The 25,245-nt window shown below is 43.3% G+C and overlaps 1 protein-coding gene and 1 long non-coding RNA gene across 2 annotated transcripts in view; both read right to left on the reverse strand.

The window, feature by feature from the left end:
• LOC126191123 (uncharacterized) overlaps positions 1–17,029 on the reverse strand; it is a 96,340-nt gene extending 79,311 nt beyond the window's left edge. The window contains exons 1-2 of the mRNA XM_049931870.1: positions 16,978–17,029; positions 11,230–11,364 (exon numbers count right to left, since the gene is read on the reverse strand). Of these exons, the coding sequence (XP_049787827.1) occupies positions 11,230–11,364; positions 16,978–17,029 (187 nt within the window). The remainder of the gene's footprint in view (positions 1–11,229; positions 11,365–16,977) is intronic.
• A 6,349-nt stretch (positions 17,030–23,378) lies between these two features.
• LOC126191175 (uncharacterized) overlaps positions 23,379–25,245 on the reverse strand; it is a 346,171-nt gene continuing 344,304 nt past the window's right edge. Inside the window, exon 3 of the long non-coding RNA XR_007538326.1 lies at positions 23,379–23,493. This is a non-coding gene — a long non-coding RNA (uncharacterized LOC126191175). The remainder of the gene's footprint in view (positions 23,494–25,245) is intronic.

Consider the following 25,245-nt stretch of genomic DNA (forward strand, 5'->3'; position numbering starts at 1 on the left):
TGTCACAACAAACAAATACAACGTACTTCACCAAGTTATATGGACACTTCTACAGTTCGTCTTATGATTCACTGGCGACGTAGAGCACAGACATGCCTAGGAGATGTTTATTTGCCAGGAAGTGCGTTAACGCTACATGGAATACAGTTATGGCTTACTAATAACACTAACGCAAAATACGCATTTGGTCAAAATCTACCTAACTGATTCTCAGTCAGTCTCTACATGTTTCACTGTAGTATTTCATTTGTGTGATGTGTAAGTAAGTGGGCTACACAGTGTTGGTGGTAAAGGGATTGGGGGTAGTAAAGGGGCACCTTCCTGTTGTGTAGAGTTGGCACTGTACTGTAGCCGTGTTGCAGTCGCCTGGAGGTGAATTAAAGCACACTTTCAATAACCATTAGTTGTGTTGCTGGTAGACTACATGAATCCCTTCCATTGAGGAACTTGTGCGGCTAGTAGAGTGGGCTGCACCGAGTGGCCACTTTGTGGACATGCAGAATATATCTTGTAATTATATGTGATGGAACAGGGCTGATTAATGTATAGAAGAGTAGTTGGCTGCAATGCATTGATGGACTTATGTTGAAATATCTTTGGTAACCTAGTACTGTTGCAAAGGGAGCGAATTTAAGCATCTTAATCTCTTAATATGTTGGGAGAGATTAAGCTGGGTTGCAGCATTTGATACCCTCATGCTGTGAAAAGCATTCCATTTACTGATGACAGAGACGACGAAGTCGATAGCGTCAAATACCAAATGAGAGCATGTCACACTCGGGGCAAGTCCTTCGCTGTGCTAGACAACTCACAGCTCGAGCCGTTGAGCTGTCTTACACAACAACTGACTTAAAAACAGCAATAAAGGGAAAAGAAGATATAAACACGAGGTCAGTACAGTTATTTTCTCTGCTTGTATAAGAGGAGTGGACAGGAAATCCTTGGCAGGTATAATCTGTCTGCAAACCCAAAATGGAGTAGCGTTCGTGCTGAGGGAAGATGTCTTTCCTGGAAGAACACTAAAGCTGCTGTGCAGGATGACTAAGAATCAGTTTCTTCTCTAGCAGTGTAGAACAGAGTGCAGAGATTTGTGTCGATTCTATTAATATGCGTTTGTTGCGTGAGTATTATTAGTAACTTGTATTCCATGTAGTGTTAACGCACATTGAGGAGAAAAACACCTCAATCGCATACCTGCGTACTGCGTCACCAGTGATTTATAATACGTCTTGCATCAGTATCGTAATTACAAGGGAAACACCCTGTAGCAACGTCTTGCGACTCACTTGCCAGTCCTTCAGTTTGCAGACCTACGAGGAGGGAGCCTGCATGACCGTAGTCTTGGCCCTGGCTCCCCCCACGCATCTACCCTCCGCCCACCCCCATCCGTGCAGTCCGTCACACCCCAAGAACACAGTTTACCCATTAATACGTTTGTACTGTACTCAGATGTGGTAGACGCGTTTCATATTTGTTCTTAAACCTCTCCGTTTGACAGCAATAATTGATTTTACATCACGAAAACACAATTTTCAATAATTGTATTTTCCATCCTCTGCAAAGCAGAAACTATTAGCCATAGAGACAAATGAATAGGAGCAGTTTTGTAGGAAATTTAATGTGTTTCACACTTGGTAAATTTCTCGCTACAAGCCAGGTTTTGCGAGTTTTTCAAGAACCACATGAAAATGTGACGTTTGGAAGTGCCCACCAACACATCCACACTCACATTGTGCCACTATAATCCAGACGTGAAATCTGACATTTTTGTCATTTATATTTATTGTAAATAAGATGTACTTGTATGATTTTGTAAAACTTGAGGTGTTATTTATCAACTAGAACTGTGGTACGTGCTGTCACTTGTATAAATTAATTTTTATTTCGATTTATTTATGCTGCGCTGGTGCCGGTAGGCAAAGTTAGGAAAAGCAATATCGCTGGCTGAATGTAAAGATTTGAGTAGAAGCGCTATCCCTGGGCGTGAGTGTGACGTCAGAGCAGAGCACGCAGGAGACTGGGAGGCCAGAGTGATCGCGCGCAAGTGGCGCGAGCTGCGGCGCCTGTGTGAGGCACAGCTGTCACTAGCATGACCGGCCTGGGTGACAGGTGTGAGGCATAGCTGTCACTAGCGTGAGCTGCGGCGCCTGTGTGAGGCACAGCTGTCATTAGTGTGACCGGCCTGGGTGACAGGTGTGAGGCAGGGCTGTCACTAGCGTGGCCAGCCTGGGTGACAGGTGTGAGGCACGGCTGTCACTAGCGTGAGCTGCGGCGCCTGTGTGAGGCACAGCTGTCACTAGCGTGACCGGTCTGGGTGACAGGTGTGAGGAACGGGCTCCAGTCACATCGCGATCCTGCCTCACAACTGGACACTGTGAATCAAGCGTGCCCGCAGTGGGAGCGACAATGAAGACGGCGGCTTCACGTCAGCAACGAACTGTAAAACTGTTTTATTTTAGTTCACGTTAGAAACTTCGTGAGGCTTCAACCAGTGACATTCTCAGTGAATTTTATTCTAATAATAAGTATTGTAAGTAGGATCCTGGTCTTGTCATTAACGTGACTCATTGTCACCTACTTAGGGTCGCAATCCTCTCCAGTTATTGAATACCTGGGTGTCTTTGGTTTGATAGTTAAAAGAAAATTATTAAAAGAATATCGTTGCCATTTGTTTTTGTTTGATAAAATATATTTCAAAGTAATTGATTATGATGCCTCAGTAAGTTACCAATTTTATTCAATAATATTTAGCGCCAAGTTCATTCTTGGTGACTGAGTGGAGACAACGTAATGTTCATTCTTGATAAACGAGTGAAGTTAACGTAAATTGAAGTAACTTAAATTTTAAGTAATTCTGACAACTGCAAATCAATGAAAAGTATAAATTAAGTTCACGTATTTCATATCTGTGTACATCATAATAATGCTGTCGTGTTCTGTCTCGGTTCGCAATCCCATTAGATTTTACTAAACTTTCATATATAGATTTTGGCTAAATACAAGTGCTAAAATACAAGGAAATTACAGAATCAGAATTAATTTGCTTTACACAAAACGATAAGTAAAACACGGTGTTATCCAACAGCAGCTATCCTTTCTGTCAGTCTGTTAAAAACCAACAGTTGCTTATAACATTCCATAAATTTTCATAGTAATTACATACCCTACGTCCGTAGCTTACCACGTCCAGGAATCTAGCGCACGTTAGTAAACATTAATCTGAGGTTACGTAAATTATTGTGGTAACAAATAAGTCACCTCCAGTAAACCTTCTCAAATTAACATATATGAGTATCAAGGAAATAAAACTTTCTTTACTCATTGTTATTTCGTAACGCATCGTGTTCTCATAAACACGTGTCAACCTTCTGTTGCCTCACGAACACCCAAACGGTTACGTAATCATTGCCGTCCGCGTTATCGATCACACAATGGACAGACAGTACGCTTTGGGCAGGCGACAGTATTAATTGGAACGACAGGCACACAGCACTCAGTAGCAATCCCATTAAATTTTATTACTCTGTCACATCTAGATTTCGGCTATAAATATCCATTTTCAGTGCTAAAATACAAGTAAATTACAGAATCAGAATTAATTTACTTTACATAGAACGAAAAGTAAAACACCATGTTATCCGACAGAAACTACCCATTCTAATCAGCTTACCATTTGAGTTACAATCCAACAAAGTCGCGGCAGTAGGTGTCAGCGTATGATCTGACTGGCGGTAGTTTACAGCAAGAACACCAACCTCAGCTTACATCTTGTAATGCTCTGTATGTTGCAAATTAACTAACGCAGTTTCATTTCAATATATTAGTTAAAAACTTTTTTTATATATTTAAAATCAGCAAACGTACTTGCATTTCACTTTAAATATTCAACATATGCCAACTTACAACGTGTTTGCTCATATCTTAGTGGTGAAATGATCAAGCAAAACCTATGCGAAGTATCATTAACAGGTTAATACAATTGCCTCACCCAGAACTGTTACATCACTTCAGAAATAAAAATTAAAAATTAAAAAATTAAGAAGATTTTGTTGAAGATCGTCTTGATAAAACACAGTTACATATCACTTTGAAATCCACCAAAGGCTAAAACCTAGCGTTGCCACTCATATCGTAGTGGTTAAGCGATACGCTAAATGTTTACTATAAAAGAAATACAAAAGACCTTACAATTTTTACGAAAACCAGTTAAGACCATACTAAAATAATGAAGGTCAACATAACAGGGCTGATTTAACGAGGTACATTTAATAAATAGTACAAACGTAAAGTTGCATACATAAACGTATGATGTATCTCGCTGTTTTTAAGAAGACGATCAAACAAGCTGCCAATGGACCCACCCTTTAAGACTCAAAATAGAATAGTGATTTACTTTTTTGTTGATAAAACATATACAGCACTGGATGATACCAACAAAATGGAAGACAAAACGATCTACTAGCAATAATAGGTCATGTTCTCACGTACTGCGAGGCCAGGTGTTGTTTTTTTTTTAGGGCAGGCTGAAATTCCCGTAACAGACCCCTCCTGGGTCGTGACCTCTCTAGCCTCGTAGTAGGACATGTCGAAGAGCTGCCAAGACCGGCGCCCGCTCACTGAGCAGGTGAACGTCTGGTGACCCCAGACGGCAGCGTGTCTCGATGACATGCAGAGGGTGCACCCACCTGTCTTCCTCAGTCTTGCGCAACAAGTTGACACCCGACCTCAGAGAGGGAACCGTGTGTACACTATGAACAAGGGGGACAGACGATCTTCAACAAAATCTTTTTAATTCTTTGACTTTTATTTCTGAAGTAATGTAACAATTTTGTGTAAGACAGTTGTGTGAACCTGTTAATGACACTTTGCATAGATTTTAGTGGATCGCTTCACCACTAAGGTATGAGCAAGTACGCTGAAAGTTGGTGTTTCTTGATTATTTCAGAGTGACATGCAAATATGTTTGTTGATTTTAGATATTGAGAAAAGCGTTCCAAACTAATGTACTAAAATGAAACTCTGTTAGATAATTTGTAACTACCTGACGTAAACTAAACCTGCTGTACTTGCTGTAAACTATCGTCTTAGTTCCCTTGTGCCTGTACACCAGTATGATCGCATGCTGACACGTGTTGCCGCGAGTTTGTTGGACTATAACTCAAATAGTATGTTGACCAGAACGAACAGCTGGTGTTGGATAAGACAGTATTTTAGTTATTGCTCTGTGTAAAGTGAATTAATTATGATGCTGTAATTTCCTTGTGTTTTAGCACTGAAGATGCTTATGTAAAGCGGAAATCTAAATATGAAAGAGAAAAAAATCTAATGGGATTGCGACTGATGGCTGTGTGCCTGTCCTCCCTTATAGTCTACGGCCGCTGTGCACGAGAGTTCCTTACGGAATCAAATCTGGTTAATCGTGTTAATTAATTTTTGTATTATTTCAATTAGTTTTGTTATGCACTCTTTGAGCTGAACAAACTCGAAATAACTAGAAAATGCGGGAAGAGCATGTCCTTCATTCTAACAACTTGTTTTACACTTCTCTCCAACAATGGGTCAAATTTCTTCGGAGACGACAGCCTCATCGAAAAACACATTCATTAGGCATACGCTATGACGGTCATATTATCCTATTAAACGATTAGTAAGTGGCGAAAATTGGAACACCTCACCGGTAGGGGTTTTTTACGACGTTGCTTTCACTACTCTCTCCCAACACCCCACAAAAGTTTTCGACTACACGTAACTTTTCCATTATCCGAACTTTTACAGGCTTCGTTGACTGAATTATAAGTGGAATATTTAAAATGGTGTACACTGTATGTTATCATTGAGCTGTACATAATTTCTGATTTTTCAGTCTCTGTCTACGTGACAGTGGCTACTTACGTACTAGACACATTTAATTTAGAGAATCGAGGGGGAATTAATGGTTGTATTTCAGCAAGTAGTTTCACGTGAAAGAGAATTTCAAGTGACCAGAACAATTACAGAACCATACGGCACCTAGTAATAATCACAATTCCAAAGGAAGCAGTTGCTGACAGATGTGAAAATTATCGAAATATCCGTTTAATAAATAATAATTTAATAAATAATGGTTGCAAAATACTAACACAAATTTTTAACAGAAGAATAGAAAAACTGGTAGAAGCCTACTTCGAGCGAGATCAGTTCGAATTCTGGACAAATGTAGGAAGACACGAAGCAATACTGAACTTACGACTTATCTTAGTTATCTTAGGCGATAGGATAAGGAAAAGCCAACCGAGGTTTATAGCATTTTTAGAGTCTGAGAATGCTTTTGACAATTGTCACTAGAATACTCTATTTGAAATTTTGAAGGCAGCAGATGTAAAATACAGGGAGCGAAAGGCTATTCACAATTTGTACAGATACCAGACGGAGGAGGAGCAGGAAATTCGTGTTTAACGTCCCGTCGACAACGAGGTCATTAGAGACGGAGCACAAGCTCCGATTAGGGAAAGATGGGGATTGAAATCGGCCGTGCCCTTTTAAAGGAACCATCCCGGCATTTCCGTGAAACGATTTAGGAGATTCGAGGGGCATGAATGGGAAGCAGTGGTTGAGAAGGGGGTGAGATAGGGTTGTAGCCTATCCCAAATCTTATTCAGTCTGTATACTGAGCAAGCAAGAGTAAAGGAAACAAAAGAAAAATTTGGAGCAGGAATTGAAGAGAGAAGAAATAAAATCTTTGAGGTTTTCGGATGACGTTGTAATTCTGTCAGAGATAGTAAAGGAGTTGGAAGAGCAGTTCAGGGAACTGACATTGACTTGAAAGAAGGATATAAGATGAACATCAACAAAAGAAAAACAAGGATAATGCAATGTAGTCGAATTAAATTTAGTGATGATGAGGAAATTATATTAGGAAACGAGACACCTAAAGTAGTGAATGAGTTTCGCTATTTTGACAGCAAAATAACTGATGATGGTCGAAGTATAGAGTCGACTGGCAATGTCAACGAAAGCATTTCTGAAGAAGAGAAATTTGTTAACATCGAACATAGATTTCTGCGTCAGGAAGTCGTTTCTGAAAGTATTTGTCTGGAGTCCATCCATGTATGGAAGTGATACATAGACAATAAACAGTTTAGACAAGAAGGGAATACAAGCTTCTGAAATGTTGCGTTACAGAAGAATGTTCAAGATGAAACGGGTAGATCAAATAACTAATGAGGAAGTACTCAGTGAAATCAGAGAGACAAGAAATTTGCGGCACAACCTGACCAAAAGAAGGAGTCTGTTGAGAGCACACGTTCTGAGACATCAATGGGGGAGAGGGGGCGGGGGGAAGGTAAAAATTGTAGAGGGAGACCTAGAGATGAACACAGTAAGCAGATTTAGAGGGATGCAGGTTACAGTGTAATTCGGAGATGAAGAGGATCGCACGGGCTAGAGTAGCACGGAGAGCTGCAACAGACCATTCTTCAGACTGAAGACCACAACGGCACCTTTGTACCCAATGCCTACTTTGCTTTATTTGACAATGTTTTACCTTATTAATTTTTTTTCCTTTATTGAGTTTCGATTCCGCCTAAAGGGGGCTGGCTCGCAGCAGCTTATTACGCCGCTCTTCAGCCTACAGAATTTGTATTAAAAAGATGAAATAATAAAAAAATAATATCAGTTGGTGATAAAATCGATGACTTAAAGGTAAAATGGCAGAAAATTCTGGAGCTTAAAACATAAAACACAGGGTTGATGATGCTAATAAAATACACAGGAAGCAGAAAAATAATAGACAGACAATTAAAAAATATGGCGACAATCTGGGTTCTGTTCGCAAGAGATATAAAATTCACACCCAGCGACAGCATGATTTCTGTTCGCAACACTGTGGAAAGACGCACAACACTGAACACTCACTTAAACACTGCACTAAAAAGTTGGCACAAATATGACATACCACACCTGAGAGCAGGTGGGGGGAACCTGGTCAGATGACGGGAAAAAAAGGGGGGAAGGAGAGGAAAAGTGAAGGGGGAGGAGGGAAAGGAGCCAATGGAAGATGAGGATCCATAAGAGGGGTGGGGGGTGCTGAGCAGACGTGCCAGGGAGTGGGGAAGGCAGAGGAGGGGAGTACAAAAGGACTCGGGGGGGGGGGGGAGGATTACCATAGTAACGTTTTTTTTCTTTATTGTTATTTTGAAACCTGTATTACAGGCAGGCCTGCAGCAGCATACGACGCCACTCTTTCGCCGCAGAGAAACACAAATATACAAATGAAGACATTTAGAGAAAAAACATGGTGGACATATAAACGGAGACAAACACTGTTTAAAATACAAGGTGCCGTTCACGGGCGTAGAGTCCAAGATAAAATTGTTCAGACACTTGGACACAGACAGAGACGAAAATTGTCACACGTGAACTTAGGTGCACAAAACGAATAACACTTAAGCACAAAACGACGGCACACACATAACACGAGGCGTTGATCTCCGTTCACTAACCGTGTACGAGTCCGCGGACCTGCCAAGAGAGGAGCAGGGGGGTGGGAGATGGAGAGGGGAGAGCAGATGCCATGGGCAGGGGAGATAGGGGGAAGGGAGGAAGGGGGAGGGGAAGCCCGGGGCAAGAGGGAAGAAGGGAGGGGATGGGGAAAAAGGAAAGAGAAGGGAGGGTGGATGCCTAAAGGAAAGGACACAGGAAGTGGGGGGAGGATCAAAGTTGATAGGAGGGGTAGATGGAGGGGAGGAGGAAATCATCAAAGAGGGGGAGGGTGGAGAGATGGAGACCGGGTGGGATGTGGGAATACAGGCGCGGCAGCGGGCGGCAGTGGGAGAGGATGGGTGAGACAAGCGGATGAGGAGGATCGAGTTCGCGGGAGGTGTACAGGATCCGTATCCTTTCAAGGAAAAGGAGGAGGTGGGGGAAGGGGATGAGATCATACAGGATACGCGTGGGGGAGGGGAGACGGATGCAATAGGCGATGTGGAGTGCATGGCGTTCAAGGATTTGGAGGGATTTATAAAAGGTAGAGGAGGGGGGGCGGAGATCCAGGCCAGATGGTCGTAACAAAGGATAGGGCGGATGAGGGATTTATAGGTGTGGTGGATGGTGGAGGGGTCCAGACCCCACGTACGGCCGGAAAGGAGCTTGAGGAAACTGAGTCGGGAGCGTGCCTTGGCTTGGATTGTCCAGAGATGGGGAGTCCAGGAGACGCGACGGTCGAGGGTGACGCCAAGGTACTTAAGGGTGGGAGTGAGGGCGATAGGACAGCCATAGATGGTAAGATAGAAATCAATGAGGTGGAAGGAAGGGGTGGTTTTGCCTACAGTGATCGCCTGGGTTTTGGAGGGATTGACCTTGAGCAACCACTGGTTGCACCAAGCGGTGAACCGGTCAAGATGGGATTGGAGAAGGTGTTGGGAGCGCTGCAGGGTGGGGGCAAGGGCAAGGAAAGCAGTGTCATCGGCAAACTCGAGGAGGTGGACGGGGGGTGACGGTGGCGGCATGTCCGCCGTGTACAAAAGGTACAGAAGGGGGGAGAGGACGGAGCCTTGGGGCACACCGGCGGAGGGGAAAAAGGTGGAGGAGTCGGTGTTATGGATGGTGACGTAGGAATGACGGTGGGAGAGAAAGGAAGCGATCAGACGGACGTAGTTAATGGGAAGGGCGAAGGTTTGGAGCTTGAAGAGGAGACCGGAATGCCATACGCAGTCATAAGCTCGTTCGAGGTCCTGGGAGAGGAAGATTGCGGAGCGACGGGAATTAAGCTGGTCGGAAAGAAGATGAGTGAGGTGAAGGAGAAGATCGTCAGAAGAGAAGGACGGCCGAAAGCCACAATGGGTAACGGGAAGGAGGCGGTGCTGGCGGAGGTGCTGCTGGATGCGGCGGGTGAGGATAGATTCCAGGACCTTGCTGAAGACCGAGGTAAGGCTGATGGGACGGTAGGAGGAGACGGCAGACGGCGGTTTGCCAGGTTTAAGGAACATCAGGATACGGGAGGTTTTCCACAGGTCGGGGTAGTAACCGGTGGACAGGACTACATTGTAGAGCCTGGCCAGGGTGGAGAGAAAAGAGACAGGAGCTTCACGAAGTTGACGGTAGGTGACACGATCGTGACAGGAGCGGTGTTGCGTTTCGTGCGTAGTGTAGCAATGAGTTCGGTCACTCCACGCCTCTGTTATATATAGTGTGTTCGCACGTTCACCTAGTACTGAGTGTATCACATATTTACTTCGTTTTCATACGTTTTACTCATAACTCTAGTAGGTTCTTGTTCCTTCTTTATTCATTTCATAGACTGCATTAATTAGATAATGTAGATCATCGACTGTTATGGAATTTTATGATTCTTTGCTTGCAACGAAGTTCCGCAGGGTACGAGGAGCCCTCTGCCGGTCACGTTCCTCCAACCACTTCCCGCCTGTGCGGAATTCTAGAGTTAGCGCTAACAGAGGGCGCTGATTATGTGCAGAACTACATTTCCTTTCATTTGTGGCTCCTTTAGCGATTTGTTTTATGTTGTTTATATTACCGGGTGCAATATCAACGGTGTTTAATATTTATGTCATTGCCTAGAATATTGGCACTAGAGCATATGTCAACTGCTGTATTTTAACTTTTCGTCTTTTTAACAATATTTCTTTTGTCGTGTTCTTCTTTTTATTGCTTTTTATTGTTGTAACACTTTTTATACTTTATAAGCGTATTACAGACTTTAACTATTGTACCCCCCATTTATTTTCACTGTTTCAATTATTATTGAAAACTAGTGTGTGCTGACATTAGCGACATCTGGTAAACATCTTGTGGCTACTGTACGGCAGCTTGTTTTAAACAGTAGTTTTACTGACAACATGACTCGTGCATGTGACGTGATTTATATGTATTTGACGATGCTGGTGCTGATTCCGCATTTAACAGTTGACTATGCCACTATGGCTGCAGTGCATTAGGAATTTGTTTTTATGAGACAGGTATGCCTCTTCACATTTAAAGCGCACTAAAGTAAATTTTGTCAGTACCTACTTTTCAATATGCTCTATGTAGTGTTCTTAAGCTGTATACAGTTTGCCAGTGTATTTATATTTTTCCCATTTTTGCTGCAGATCTGATGATGGTCATTAAAGACCGAAACTGGTAATCTGTTAAACCGAAAAGATTGTGACGGTAGGCGTAAATTAAAGGAAACTTGGTGTGTACCTGAGGTAGAGAGAGCATAGCGCCTGTGTCAGGTAGCGTGCGTGTACTGACCGGCGTTCTCAAAGTGGTCGTGGTGGAAGTCGTCGAAGCCGTCGAGCAGCCAGGAGTCGTTGAGCGGCCAGAAGAGGTCCCGCAGGTCCGACAGGTCGTCGTCGAGCGCCGCGGCCGCCAGCAGCGAGCCGGGCAGCGCCGCCGCCCCGGAGCTCGCGTTCTGCCCGCCGCCGCCCTCCTCCTCTGCAACACGGCGCGCACCAGATATACTGCCCCGTTAGCTAGTGTCACGGGTTTCATCTGTATCTACGTCTACATTTCTACTCCGTAAGCTACATCACGGTACGAAGTGGGGGGTTCTTTGAGTACCACTGCCATTTGCGCCCTTTCCTCTCACAGTCACCAATACTTCACGAGAAGAACGAATTCTGTTCTTAGACTCGTATTTACCCAGTTTCACCTTCGCGGTCTTTTCTTGAGATGTAAGAAGGAGCAAGCAGTACACTTATAAGCCAAAACAATAATGAGCACTGCCCACTGCGACTCTGGATATCCCTGGTGGCATCACGCGGAAACGAAAGTATGTCAGCGGAGCGGTGGATCACCCTAGAGCAGATATGGGCTGCAAATGGGGAAGACCTTTGAGATAAGCGTCTTTGACAAAACGCAGATTGTTATCACGCAGAGCCTGTGAACGAGTATGTCGAAAACGGCGAAGCTGGTGGAACGTTCACGTGCTACTGTCGTGAGGGTCTACGGAAACAGGTAGGACGGCGAAACTACCATTAGGCGTCAAATGATTGGACGCCCACAACTCTCCACAGAACGTCGGGTTAGGAGGCTTGTTCGCTCTGTAATGTAGCATACACGATGATATGTGCCATATCTGCCGAAAGAGCACAATGCTGGTGCACGCACATGTGTTTCAGTTCACACCGTTCATCGTACATTGTTTAACGTGTAATTCCACAGGAGACCACCCCTACGTGTCCACATGTCGACCCAACGACATCGCCGGCTACGACTGCAGTGGGCGCAGGATCATCGGGATGCGACCTTCGATCAATGCAAACTGTCGACTCTTTGTGGGAATCACATTTTTGCTGCCCTAGGTTGCTCGTCCTCTCCACAAAAGCCGTCATCGACGTGAACGGCGGCTCGCCTTCGCGCTTGACCTCTTCCCCGACGGCGATGTCATCTTGCAGCAGTATAACTGTCTGCGTCTCGGAGCCAGAAGCGTGCTACATTGGTTTGAGGAGCATTATACTGAACTCGCCCTTTGATTGTGGCACCATACACAATCATTAACCCGGCTCCAGGGAGGTAGGGTGCCCTTCCCCATTCCTCCACTGGGGTAACTCGTGTCTGGCGCGTCCACGTCGCGGGGGTGGGCATCCTACACTTCAGTAGGCTGGAGTGCTAGGATGGCTGAGTTCAGGCAGGGACCCAATCCCGTGGGGTATAACACGGAACCCGTGCCGAGGGTTATGGGTGAAGACCTTAATGGCAGCCCGGGTTCCCGGGTTCGATTCCCGGCGGGGTCAGGGATTTTCTCTGCCTCGTGATGGCTGGGTGTTGTGTGCTGTCCTTAGGTTAGTTAGGTTTAAGTAGTTCTAAGTTCTAGGGGCTGATGACCATAGATGTTAAGTCCCATAGTGCTCAGAGCCATTTGAACCATTTTGAACCTTAATGGCAGCGACGGCGGAGAACGAAGACTTCGGAACGGCGTAGCTGGCAGATGAGGCAACCCTCCTTCCTGGGGATTAAATGAGAAGGGAACCACTGCCTTGTGGTGGAGGAGAAACTCCAAAGGCTAAGGGAGGCACCCCCAACAGAAAATCCTTTCTTGCGTTAGGACTAGCAAGCCAGTAGGAAAGTCTTCATATATTGCTTTCAAAAAACAGATGAGCCTCGGAACGAACCACTCAAGATTTGAGCCCACTGCTTCTTCAAGTACTGGTGCAAATGATGGGAGACCTGATGATATTCATCAGTACAAGAAGATGAAACCAACTGGACTGAAAAATAACCTAAATATTGGCACCCTTAATATATTAAGCCTCAATGGAAAAATGGAAGAAATGACAGATGTACTAACAGAGAGGAAGTTAGATATATTGGGATTAAGCGAAACAATGTGGAAGGGAAAAGGTGAGAAGAATTTGAGAGGAGGAGCAAAACTGTACTGGAGTGCAAATAACAGGTCTGGAAGAAATGGTGTGGCAGTGATGGTGAATAAGAATGTACAAAGCTGTATTGAAAATGTGAGATATATATCAGACAGGATCATAATCTTAAACCTGAGATTCCAAAAAGAATCCTAAAAGTAATCCAGATTTATGCACCTTAAGTGGATGTAGCGAAGAAGAGGACTTTGAAAATGTGTTAGAAAACCATATAGAGAGCGCTAATATAGTGATGGGAGATTTTAATGCACGAGTAGGCAAAGACAGAAAGAGATTTGAGCAAGTATTGGGATTTTTGGATATGGAGGCAGAAATGAAGAAGGGGGAAGACTCCTGGGTTTGTGCCAGAGCAATGGAATGAAAATAGCAAACAGCTGGTTTATGAAGAGAGAAAGTCATGTTATCACCAGATTCAGTTGGGATGGAAGAACCAAGAGTGTAATTGAATTTATACTAGTAGATAGGGAATGGGGAGAGAGAGTAACAAATGTGAAGGTAATTCCAAGTGTGAGTGCAGATGGAGACCATCTGCACTTTTTAATGTTGTGATGGAGGGAATGAATAGGGCAGTTAAGGATATAGTAAAAGAAAAAGACAAAAAGATGATTTTTGCAGATGATATGGTAATATGGGGTGATGAAGAGGCAGATGTACAGTTACAACTTGATGCGTGGAAGGAAATAATGAAAAGGTATGGATTAAAAATAAATAAAGATAAGAGTGAAGTAATGGTATTTGGAAGAGAGAAAGGAATCAACGGAAATATAACCTTGAATGGAGAACCCCTCAAAGTGGTAGAATGTTTTACTTATTTAGGGAGTGAAATATATAGCGATGGAAGAACAACTAACGAAATTAATAGGAGGTTACAGAAGGGAGGGAATTTCTACCAAACAATAAAACACCTGATTTGGAATAATGAAGTTTCAGAAAGAGCAAAACTCCTTATGTATAAGAATTATTACATCCCTATTGTCACCTATGGTGGAGAAACATGGACAATGACAGAAAGGGACTGGAGCAGACTGCAAGCAGGGGAAATGAAATTTCTCAGAGCAGTTAAGGGAAAAACAAGAATGGACAGAGTAAGGAATGTAGAGATTAGAAAGGACCTCAAACAAGAAAGTATGAGAGAGGAAATTGAAGGAAAGAGATTAAGATGGTGTGGGCATGTTAAGAGGATGCATGGGCAGAGACTCCCCAAAATTATGGAAGAACTAAAGATGGATGGGAAGAGGCCTAGATGGCGCCCAAGAACACGGTGGAAAATGGTAGTGAGAATATCTGTAGTAAGGAGAGATGTGACCTGGCAGCAAGCGGAGGAAGAAAAGTGGTGGGAGGACCGAGCCAAATGAAGAGGACTCATCAGCACCCAGACCCGGCAGTAGCTGGAGCGGGATTCGGATATAGACCAATCGATAGCGGCCCACATGAGTTACGTCTGCGTCGCTATCGGGCGTCATCGACGAGTACGGCAATCAGTGGCCAGTTATCTACGTGAATTCCATGACCTATGCGTAGACATCTAATGCCACATACCTCCAAAAAGCTACCATCGAACTGTCGGATCCATGATACCCAGAATCACTGATTTATTTCATTGTAAAGACGAAAAAACAAGTTGTTATGCAGGGTGATCATAACGCTTTAGCTCTTCACCGTACATTTTTGACTCTTCAAGCAGCGTACCCTCTAAGAACTCCAACAGTAAACCACACCGTGATGCAGAGTACACCTCTTGCAGCGTCTGCCATTTCAGTTGCCTGTGTATCTTCGTGACGGTTCTACGATTAGTTACTCGTTTCAGAAGTAGATGGAGAACTTGCGAAGGATATACTAGGTTCGAGTTCTGCCTTCGGACGAGACCACAACAACAAGACTAATGAACTTGGAAAGAAACACGATACTCTTTAGATTTTCGCTATTTCTTCGACCAGTCCTATTTAACATGAATCACAGTTTGACGAACAACATTCAAATATCGGCCAAACAATTGTTTTGCAAGCAGCCTGTTTTGTAGATAGACCACACTTCCTAAGGATCTTCCAGTGAATCTCAGTCCGGCATCTGCTTACCTGTGTCAGCGATCCTTAGTGTCTGTGTTCAGAACCTCATGTCAGTTTACAATCGTACAGTTAAAATTAGTCTTTCTGTCCCTTTGCTGGGAGTACGTCACATCTCTATAGGTTCAGAGTCAACTTTCAGTCCCTGCTTCAGGCGTCGATCCTCTCGACATCTTCCTGCATTTGCTGCTACTCCTCTGTAAGTAACTCCATCACACGCGTTTTCCATTTTTACACAAAAGTCTCAGAAAGCTACTTCATTCTCCAAATTCAAATAAAAATTTTCAATTATTGTAGCCCCATTTGTTTCTCAGTATCGTTCTAAAGATTTCACGACGTCGCCCTTCCTGTGACAAAAACACAGTAATAGGGGATTGCTTGCAATGACTACTTAAAAGCTCCCCATTGCCCATACACACACACACAAGAATGCACAAAAAAAACGATTTAGGGTATATTGCATCAGGAGACTGGACCGTTTAGGAAATGTATTAACCGAAAACTAAAGCCATGATACCAGTCATGCAGTAATAATAATTACTGTTATAATTAATATTATTAATGTTGTGTGTTGGAAAATCTGCTATTCGTATTTCCTGTTACTGATTTTAAGAATACAGGTGCAATGATAGTGCTGAAAGAGAATTATTTCAACACTACTCCATAATAGCTTTTACACAAGTACAAAATATCTGTCTTCTAAAACATCACATCTACAAAACGCAATGAGGCTCATTTCTCACTCTTATTTTAAGAGCACAGCTGTATTCATAAGAAATTGTTGTACACTCCGACAGAGATCTTCATCACAGCACTAATTATCAAAAATAAATTATATCTCTTTTCTTTCTTAACCAACACTTGCAGCCAATTGAGCAATTTGTGACGTAAAAATCCAATATTATCTGTAGATTTAGAATCACGACTCCCCGTAAAACAACACAAAACTATTTAAACTGTGGGAGGTCATATCAAGATAAAGTTGAATTAACTTGTTAAACAAGTCACTTAATAAAGTAAATGTCTACTGGATGGGGATATTGAGATTTTGACTAACTTAATATTGGCTCAATTCGAAATCGAAAACATGTTTATATATTGATTTTCTTTAGCATGTGATTGATTATAGTATATTTTTGCCACTACATACATTTAGTTATTAGAGTAGCATGTAAGTAAGCATGAATGTATTAGGAAAATCGTAGCAGGAAACTCTGTTCTGTGCTCAAAGTAACAAAAATGCATCTTTTTCAGTAGCAACGAATATTTTATCGATCCTCACGGTACAGCCGTCATCACTACACGTTAGCAAATGTGCAACTTCACCGTTCAGACTTCTAAATGAAGATCAGACTAACTTTCATTATTTTCTTAGTGATAAATCCATGTGGTGATCATCGTATTCCACAGCCAATTTTCTTATATTATATTTACGAATTCTCAGTTGAGTTGGACCAAGGACATACTTAATTCGCACTCTTGAAGGCTGTAAGGTAGTGCGCGAGGAAGACGCAGGTGCTTAGCCTAAGAGGACCTGCTACTGGGAAGAGGGAGCTTACTCCTTCCACCTAGGGCGCAAGTAACCTCAGAGTCGGTGATAGCTGGCAGCATGTAGATACAGCTTCAGCACGTATAAGTTTCCAGTAAACGCTGTGCCACAGAGTGCCAATAATCTGTTTGGAGACAAGAACATCCAAAGCTGGGAGTTCTCCAGAGTTGGTAGGCAACTGGCATTCTGGATCAATGTTCACTTTGACCGTTGTGTTGGCTACATGGAGGACCAGGGGCAGACTCAACTACACGCAGTTCAGGGGACCTCCACTTGTCATGCTGCAGCTGGCAACCATCTTGCATTGCTTATTAGGTATCTGACACCACAAACACCCAATTTTAACCTCTGACCAACTTCCCTTCCCAGCCCCCAGCCCGTTCCCACTACTAAGCCATGCTCCTCTCCACTATCTTCCTCCCCCTAACCCCCCCTCTCAACAAGTAACAGCCCAGTAATTCACCGCCGATTAAGATGAAACAGCCAGTCAAGAAGTACCCAAAAGTCGCCATCTTGTTCTATGTAACCAGCATGGCACCAAATCGTGACTGTGTTTCGATCTTTGTACAACAGGAACATAGCTTTTAAAAGTTGTTTGCATTATATACCAAAATGCGTAGATATTTGTATATTCGGTATATTATCAACTATTGGAATTAAACAAACACGTTATGCCTCGCAGCTGTTAGAAATACGAACTAATGAGGAAGGCAGCAGCATTTACCGATTGTAACTATGGTAGAAAGGCTCTGTGAATAAGTTTACCTTTTCATAAGTTTAGTTTTACATAATGAACTACTTAAATATATTAATATTTTCAGCATTTTTAATACAGCAAAAGCATACTAAAATGGAGTTATTGGCGAAATCTACAACGTGCTGTATCACTTTCAAAAAGCACCAAAAACATTCTACTATCTTCGTAAAGACTTTGATATACATGGCGATGCCTGGGTAAGGTTCTACATAGAGGAAAGTTTGATCTCTTATCACAACTCAAAATTTGAGCCTAATACCAAAATAATTTACCACTTACAATTGTCTCTATTACCTGTCAAAACAAGTTAAGCTTTCCTCTATAACGGTACCAACCACAGGTGGCTCGCTCATTGGCACCTCATTGATCTAACTTACAGGTTATATTTATTAAGAGCAATAGTTCGATCATTGTATACAACTATCAAGAAACGAAAAATTGTATGTATTACTTACCAAAATCTGTACAGATTTGCTCTATAACAATGCAAAATACACACAGATGAAAACTGTGTGGCGGAGCGAGACTCGAACTCGGGACATTTTCCTTTCACAGGCAAGTGCTCTACCAAATTCTTTTTAATTTTTTTGTTGTTTTTCTTTTTTTTAAATATTTGTTATTTTGTATTTCCTTTATACCACATCGAAAATAAATGTACGTAGCGCCGGATGGTACACTAAGTAAACAAAACAAAAATCTCGGTACTTTCCTACACCGAGGTAATATATGCTGGAAACGAAAAATGTGCCTCGTACACGATGGAGAAGGTTGTGTCACTACTCTCTTTACGCTTCATCATCCAGGTAGGTCTTCACGCATGTCGTATGTTAGTCCACTGATACTCGGACACATTCTTGTCAGCTCAGTCAATGGGTATCTTCTCCTACCTGTCGATGATCCATCTGCGGGGAAGTTCGCGTAGGTCACTCCCTAAGTAATTAGATAAATATACAGTACAGGCCATTAAAATTGCTACACCACGAAGATGACGTGCTACAGACGCGAAATTTAACCGACAGGAAGAACAAGCTGTGATATGCAAATGATTAGCTTTTCAGAGCATTCACACAAGGTTGGCGTTAGTGGCGACACCTACAACGTGGTGACATGAGGATAGTTTCCAACCGATTCCTAATACACAATTGACCGGCGTTGCCTGGTGAAACGTTGTTGTGATGCCTCGTGTACGGAGGAGAAATGCGTACCATCACGTTTCCTACTTTGATAAAGGTCGGATTGTAGCCTATCACGTTTTCGGTTTATCCTATTGTGACATTTCTGCTCGCGTTGGTCGAGATCCAATGACTGTTAGCGGAATATGGAATCGGTGGGTTCAGGAGGGTAATACGGAACGCCGTACTGGATCCCAACGGCCTCGTATCACTAGCAGTCGAGATGACAGGCATCTTATCCGCATGGCTGTAACGGATCGTGCAGCCACGTCTCGATCCCTGAATCAACAGATGGGGACGTTTGCAAGACATCAACCATCTGCACGAACAGTTCGACGACGTTTGCAGCAGCATGGACTATCAGCTCGGAGACCATGGCTGTGGTTACCCTTGACGCTGCATCACAGAGAGGAGCACCAGCAATGGTGTACTCAACGACGAACCTGGGCGCACGAATGGCAAAACGTCATGTTTTGATGAATCCAGTTTGTTTATTGTTGTCTCTCTTTACTATTATATATAAGAAATGTATTTGCTTTTATGTGTCTTTTCCATAGCGAATTGAATATTTTTATGTATAATGTTTATGTCTGCATGAAGTTAATCAATTTTCTCTGTTGTTTTGTCTACAGATTATGTCATACACATATTTGACCAGTAAACAATTTTGTGTCCTTTCTTTGTGATGACTGTGACAAAGATAGTGTTTTCTATGTGGTTGATGAATATGTTTGCCAATGTTCCTGATATTGGGGATCCCACTGGAAGCCCATCTTTTTGTAATTAAATTCCTTTTAAAATTGGACGTAAATTTGGGAAGTTATTGTTTTGAGGGCTATAATTATTTCATTAATATTGTATGCAGATGGTGTGTTGTATATCAGAAAGATTTGTTCAATTAGTTTTATTGTGTCTGAACTCATTTTAAATACAGGACTTAAACAAGATGTATAGAAAGCTTTAACCTTTTGTCGTTTCCATTTATTGTTGAAGATTTCGTGTAGTTTTTTCACAATGAGTTGTCTAAAGTTGCTTGTAGCCACTCCTCCCTCTTCGAAGATGCAGTTTCTGAAACAATGTATCATGCATGTGAATGTACTTGTATTGGATGCTGGAAACGCTCTGATGTCCGTCAACATTATTTTCTAACTATTTGTTTCGTTGACAGGCATGGATAGCAAACTCGCTTATTTAAATGTAATCAGTTTTCACACACTTGTAGTTCTGGAACAAACTACTCATCACTGTATAGCAATGTCAGCCAGTCTACAGTAGAGCCAGTACAGATGGTCATTTACTTTAATTCTACACCATCACACAGCTGTTGGGATTAATGCCTATAATTAAAAAACTCGATGAATTTGTGTACAGATAATGTACAGTAGAATGTTCAACTTTTCCTCCTAAATCTTTCCACAGTTTTCAACGAAACACACGTATCATTTACTGTCTAGAGAGAGGTATGGGCGCAAAGGATGCGCAACACACAGGGTGCTAGAACCCAGACTAGTATTTAGAATGACTGTACTTAGCGATTTGCAACAGACTTTACACATAATTTCAAAAGTTTAAAAACTTTTTCTCGCCGATATGCCCCTCCATAAAAACTGAGGAAAAGAAAAATGTTTGTCGCATTATACATCATCGCTGCTCATGGACTAAAACTGCCGCATCAGGCAAGACGTTTTCATTTATTCCTTCTTTACTAAAAGTTCTATTCTCTACAAATTTTGCAGACAGAATTCACATATAGGACTGATATCCATCTACTAAATTACACACATCAAAAACAGTTTTGCATCACCCCAGTTCCTACAACTCCTGGACATCGACGTTGACTCTGGGTACTGTGTTGCAGACACAGACACTTTGACTGTTGAGATGTCACTAAACCGGCCCAAAGATGTAAACAACAATGCAAGAGCGACATCTATTAGACGTAGGGGGCCCGACGGCCGATCAGTTCCAGTCAGTCCACCAGAAAGTAGGTATACGGTTTGTGTTGTCTGTAGTTCAACCATGCCTAAATGCTCAATACCGCAGTTTGATCGCGTCCGCATTGTCACTTTGCGCCAGGAAGGTCTCTCAACAAGGAAAATGTCCAGGCGTCTCGGAGTGAACCAAAGCGATGTTGTTGGGACATGGAGGAGATACAGAGAGACAGGAACTGTCGATGACATGCCTCGCTCAGGCCGCCCGAGGGCTACTACTGCAGTGGGTGACCGCTACCTACGGATTATGGCTCGGAGAAACACTGACAGCAACGCCACCATGTTGAATAATGCTTTTCTTGCAGCCACAGGACGTCGTGTTACAACTCAAACTGTTCGCAATACATTTCATGATGCGCAACTTCACTTCCGACGTCCATGGCGAGGTTCATCTTTGCAACCATGACACCATGCAGCGCGGGACAGATGTGCCCAAAGACATGCAGAATGGAATACGCAAGGCTGGGATCACGCTCTGTTCACAGATGAGTGTCGGATATGCCTTCAGCCATTGGAGGCAGCCCTGTCAGGCTGAATTCCTTAGACACACCGTCCAGCGAATGCAGGAAGGTGGAGGTTCCCTGCTGTTTTTGGGGCGCATTATGTATGGCCGACGTTCGCCGCTGGTGGTCATGGAAGGAGCCGTAACGGCTGTACGATACGTGAATGCCATCCTCCGAGCGAGTCCAACCATATCGGCTGCATATTGGCGAGGCATTCGCGCCCCCATAGTGCAAATCTTGTGAATGACTTCCTCCAGGATAAGGACATCGCTCGACTAGAGTGGCCAGCATGTTCACCAGACATGAACCCTATCTAACATGGCTGCGATAAATTGAAAAGGGCTGTTTATGGTCGATGTGACCCACCAGTCATTCTGAGGAATCTACGCCGAATCGCCGTTGACGTGTGGGACAAACTGGACCAACAGTGCCTTGATGGAATTCGTGGATAGTATGCCACGACGAATACAGGCATGCATCTGTGCAGGAGGACATGCTGCAAGGTATTAAGAGGTGCCAGTGTGTACAGCAACCTGGACCAGCACCTCTGAAGGTCTCGCTGTATGGTGGTACAACATGCAATGTGTGGTTTTCATTAGCAATAGGAAGGGCAGAAAAGATGTTTATGTTGATCTCTAATCCAATTGTCTGTACAGGTTCCGGAACTCTCGGAACCGAGATGATGCAAAACTTTTTTGATGTGTGTATATCCTTGTCCGATACATAGTTCAGAGTCCTAGAGGACGTTTTAATTTATGGCTTGTCTACTACTAACTCTATACGCAACATATTTTGCGGACACTATCCAGACACAGCACTTGATATACATACGAAATTTCATCATCGTAAATACAGCACATAGTTCTGGAGTAATGACATAATAAACAGTGAGATGTGTCATCCACATTCGATAATGAGAGCACTTAACAGCTTTGAGTAAACTTTAAACACAATTTCAAAACTTTTGTGAACTTTCCTTAGTTTAGGAACATAATATCAAATATTTAATACACTAATTCGCTTTTAAAGTGCCGTAAACAGCACCTTGAGGTTGTTTTATACAAGGAAGTTTGGTTCTTTAAGAGTCGGTGGTTTACTGCTTACTTACTGTCTGAAAAGGAGCACTGTGGGATCAAGAACTACCTACATCCCACAGGAGGGGGAATGAAGAGAGGGTGAAATTAAAGCGTAACTCAGGAACATTCAGAAAAACTTCAGGTAAATTGTCAGATACGTGGCTTATTAGTACAGACACATCGGGAAGATAAGATTCCGCACTACTGCTAAAGTAGCAGTAGTGCGGAATCTTATCTTCCCGATGTGTCTGTACTAATAAGCCACGTATCTGACAATTTACCTGAAGTTTTTCTGAATGTTCCTGAGTTACGCTTTAATTTCACCCTCTCTTCATTCCCCCTCCTGTGGGATGTAGGTAGTTCTTGATCCCACAGTGCTCCTTTTCAGACAGTAAGTAAGCAGTAAACCACCGACTCTTAAAGAACCAAACTTGTTTGGATAAGGTGGGCAGAGGAAAAAATGTTGGAATACGACCTGATGGTATTTATTTCCTTTATTAAATTGACACACATTAGTTTTAAAAGTATTAAGTGTAACTTCTCTCTAATTTTTGCTGTGTGTTAATGTGAAGCGAGAATGAGCAATGCAGTGAACAAATAATCCTGTCAACGCGTTTTGGGACGTCAGATAAGTCACACAGATGAATACCACTGATAATCTTAACATCCTCTATAGGATAGTACAGCGTAAAACAGCAGAGAATTTTATATATTCATATAATTATGCAATGTACGTTACATACACACACGTTCAACATCTCCTCTCAAGCGCTCCGCGAGGCAAGCAGGCCGCAGAGTGACGGGCCTTCCCTTGCTGCACGCTGCACGCTGCACGCTGCACGCGGCCCCACTCACCGTGCAGAGGCGGCTCGGCCGCCACAGTGAGTGCTGCGCAGAGACAAGCGGCGAACGCGCACGCGCACAGCCCCAGCGGCCACGGACTGGCTGGCGAGGCCGGCCAACTCCTGCGAGCTGCGGGAAGTCCCCGTTCTGGTGAGCTGCTCCACATGGCTCCACGCAGCCGAGTCTGCACATAAAGACCGTAGCACTCTCAGGCACACCACTCCACTTCGCAGTCTACAAGCTCGTGTTCTTTCGGCGTGTGTTTGTCAGGTTGATTTCTCATTACTTCTTTCGTATTATCTGCCGAAAGAGCTCTAACCTCATACAACTATGTTTTTTGCCTCACATTTTCACCAGTAATACTTTAGGACGTGATGTCTCTGTATAATGGTTATTTCATGGCTATACAGGTTGTCTTGACATAGAAATCATTCAATGACGTCGAACGGCGAGGTAGGCAGTTAACAAAAAAATTATATTCTTGTGCGACATTCTTTGTACTTGCAAACGAAATACCGCACTTTTTGGTATGCTCTATCTTCTGGTATAGGCTAAAATAGTTGTGTACTTTTATGCAAAGTAGTCTAAAGTGACGTTGCGATGGATGTGAGATGATAGCGATTTAACCTTGTATTAGGGATATTTGTCTGTTGTTTATATGTGTCAACGTATTTCAGTGTATCGAAGTATTTAAATGAACTGTCAAAATTTTACTGACTTCTGAATTCGATCTATATACACATGAAAAAAAGTTTCGCAACACTCCTGAAGACATACTTTGACTCTGGATATTGAATCACAGACGCAGTCCCTTTGACTGTCCACAAATGTCACAAAACCCGAGCAAATGTGTAAACAACAATGCATCAGCAACGCCTATTTGGTGGAGGGGGTCCGACAGCCGATCAGTTCCAGTCATTCCACAAGGAATGACGTACACGGTTCGTGTTGTCTGTAGTTCAGTCTTATCTAGACGTTAATACCGCAGGTTCGATGGCGTCCGCTTTGTTACTTTGTGCCAGGAAGGGCTTTCAACAAGGGAAGTGTCCAGGCGTCTCGGAGTGAACCAAAGGGATGTTGTTTGGACATCACAGAGTCATCACAGAGTCAGGAACTGTCGGTGACATGCCTCACTCAGGCCGCCCATGGCTACTACTCCAGTAGATGACCGCTACCCATGGATTATTGTTCGGAGAAACCCTGACAGCAACGCCACCATGTTGAATAATGCTTTTCTTGCAGCCACAGGAAATCGTGTTACGACTCAAACTGTTTACAATAGGCTGCATGATGGGCAACTTCACTATCGACGTGCATGACGAGGTCCATCTTTACAACCACGACACCATGCATCGCGGTACAGATCGGCCCATCAACATGCCGAATGGACCGCTCAGGACTGGCATCACGTTCTCTTCACCGATGAGTGTCGCATTTGCCTTCAACCAGACGATCTCGGAGACGTGTTTGGGTGTAGCCTGGTCAGGCTGAACGCCTTAGACACAGTGTCAAGCGAGAGCAGCAAGCTGGAGGTTCCCTGCTGTTTTGGGGTCGAATTATGTTGGGCTGACGTACGCCGCTGGTGGTCATGCAAGGCGCCGTGACGGCTGTAAGATACGTGAATGGCATACTTCGACCGATAGTGCAACCATATTGACAGCATGTTGGCGAGTCATTCGTCTTCGTGGACGACAATTCGTGCCCTCATCTTCCACATGTTCTGAATGACTTTCTTCAGGGTAACGACATCGCTCGACTAGAGTGGCTAGCATGTTCTCCAGACATGAATTCTATCGAACATGCCTGGGAGAAATTGAAAAGGTCTATTTATAGACGACATGACCCACCAACGACTCGCAGGTATCTACGCCGATTCGCGGTTCAGGAGTGGAAAAATCTGGACCAACAGTGCCTTGATGAACTTGTGGATGGTATG

This window comes from Schistocerca cancellata, chromosome 6, assembly GCF_023864275.1.
Source record: "Schistocerca cancellata isolate TAMUIC-IGC-003103 chromosome 6, iqSchCanc2.1, whole genome shotgun sequence".
In the NCBI taxonomy this organism is placed as follows: Eukaryota; Metazoa; Arthropoda; class Insecta; order Orthoptera; family Acrididae; genus Schistocerca; species Schistocerca cancellata.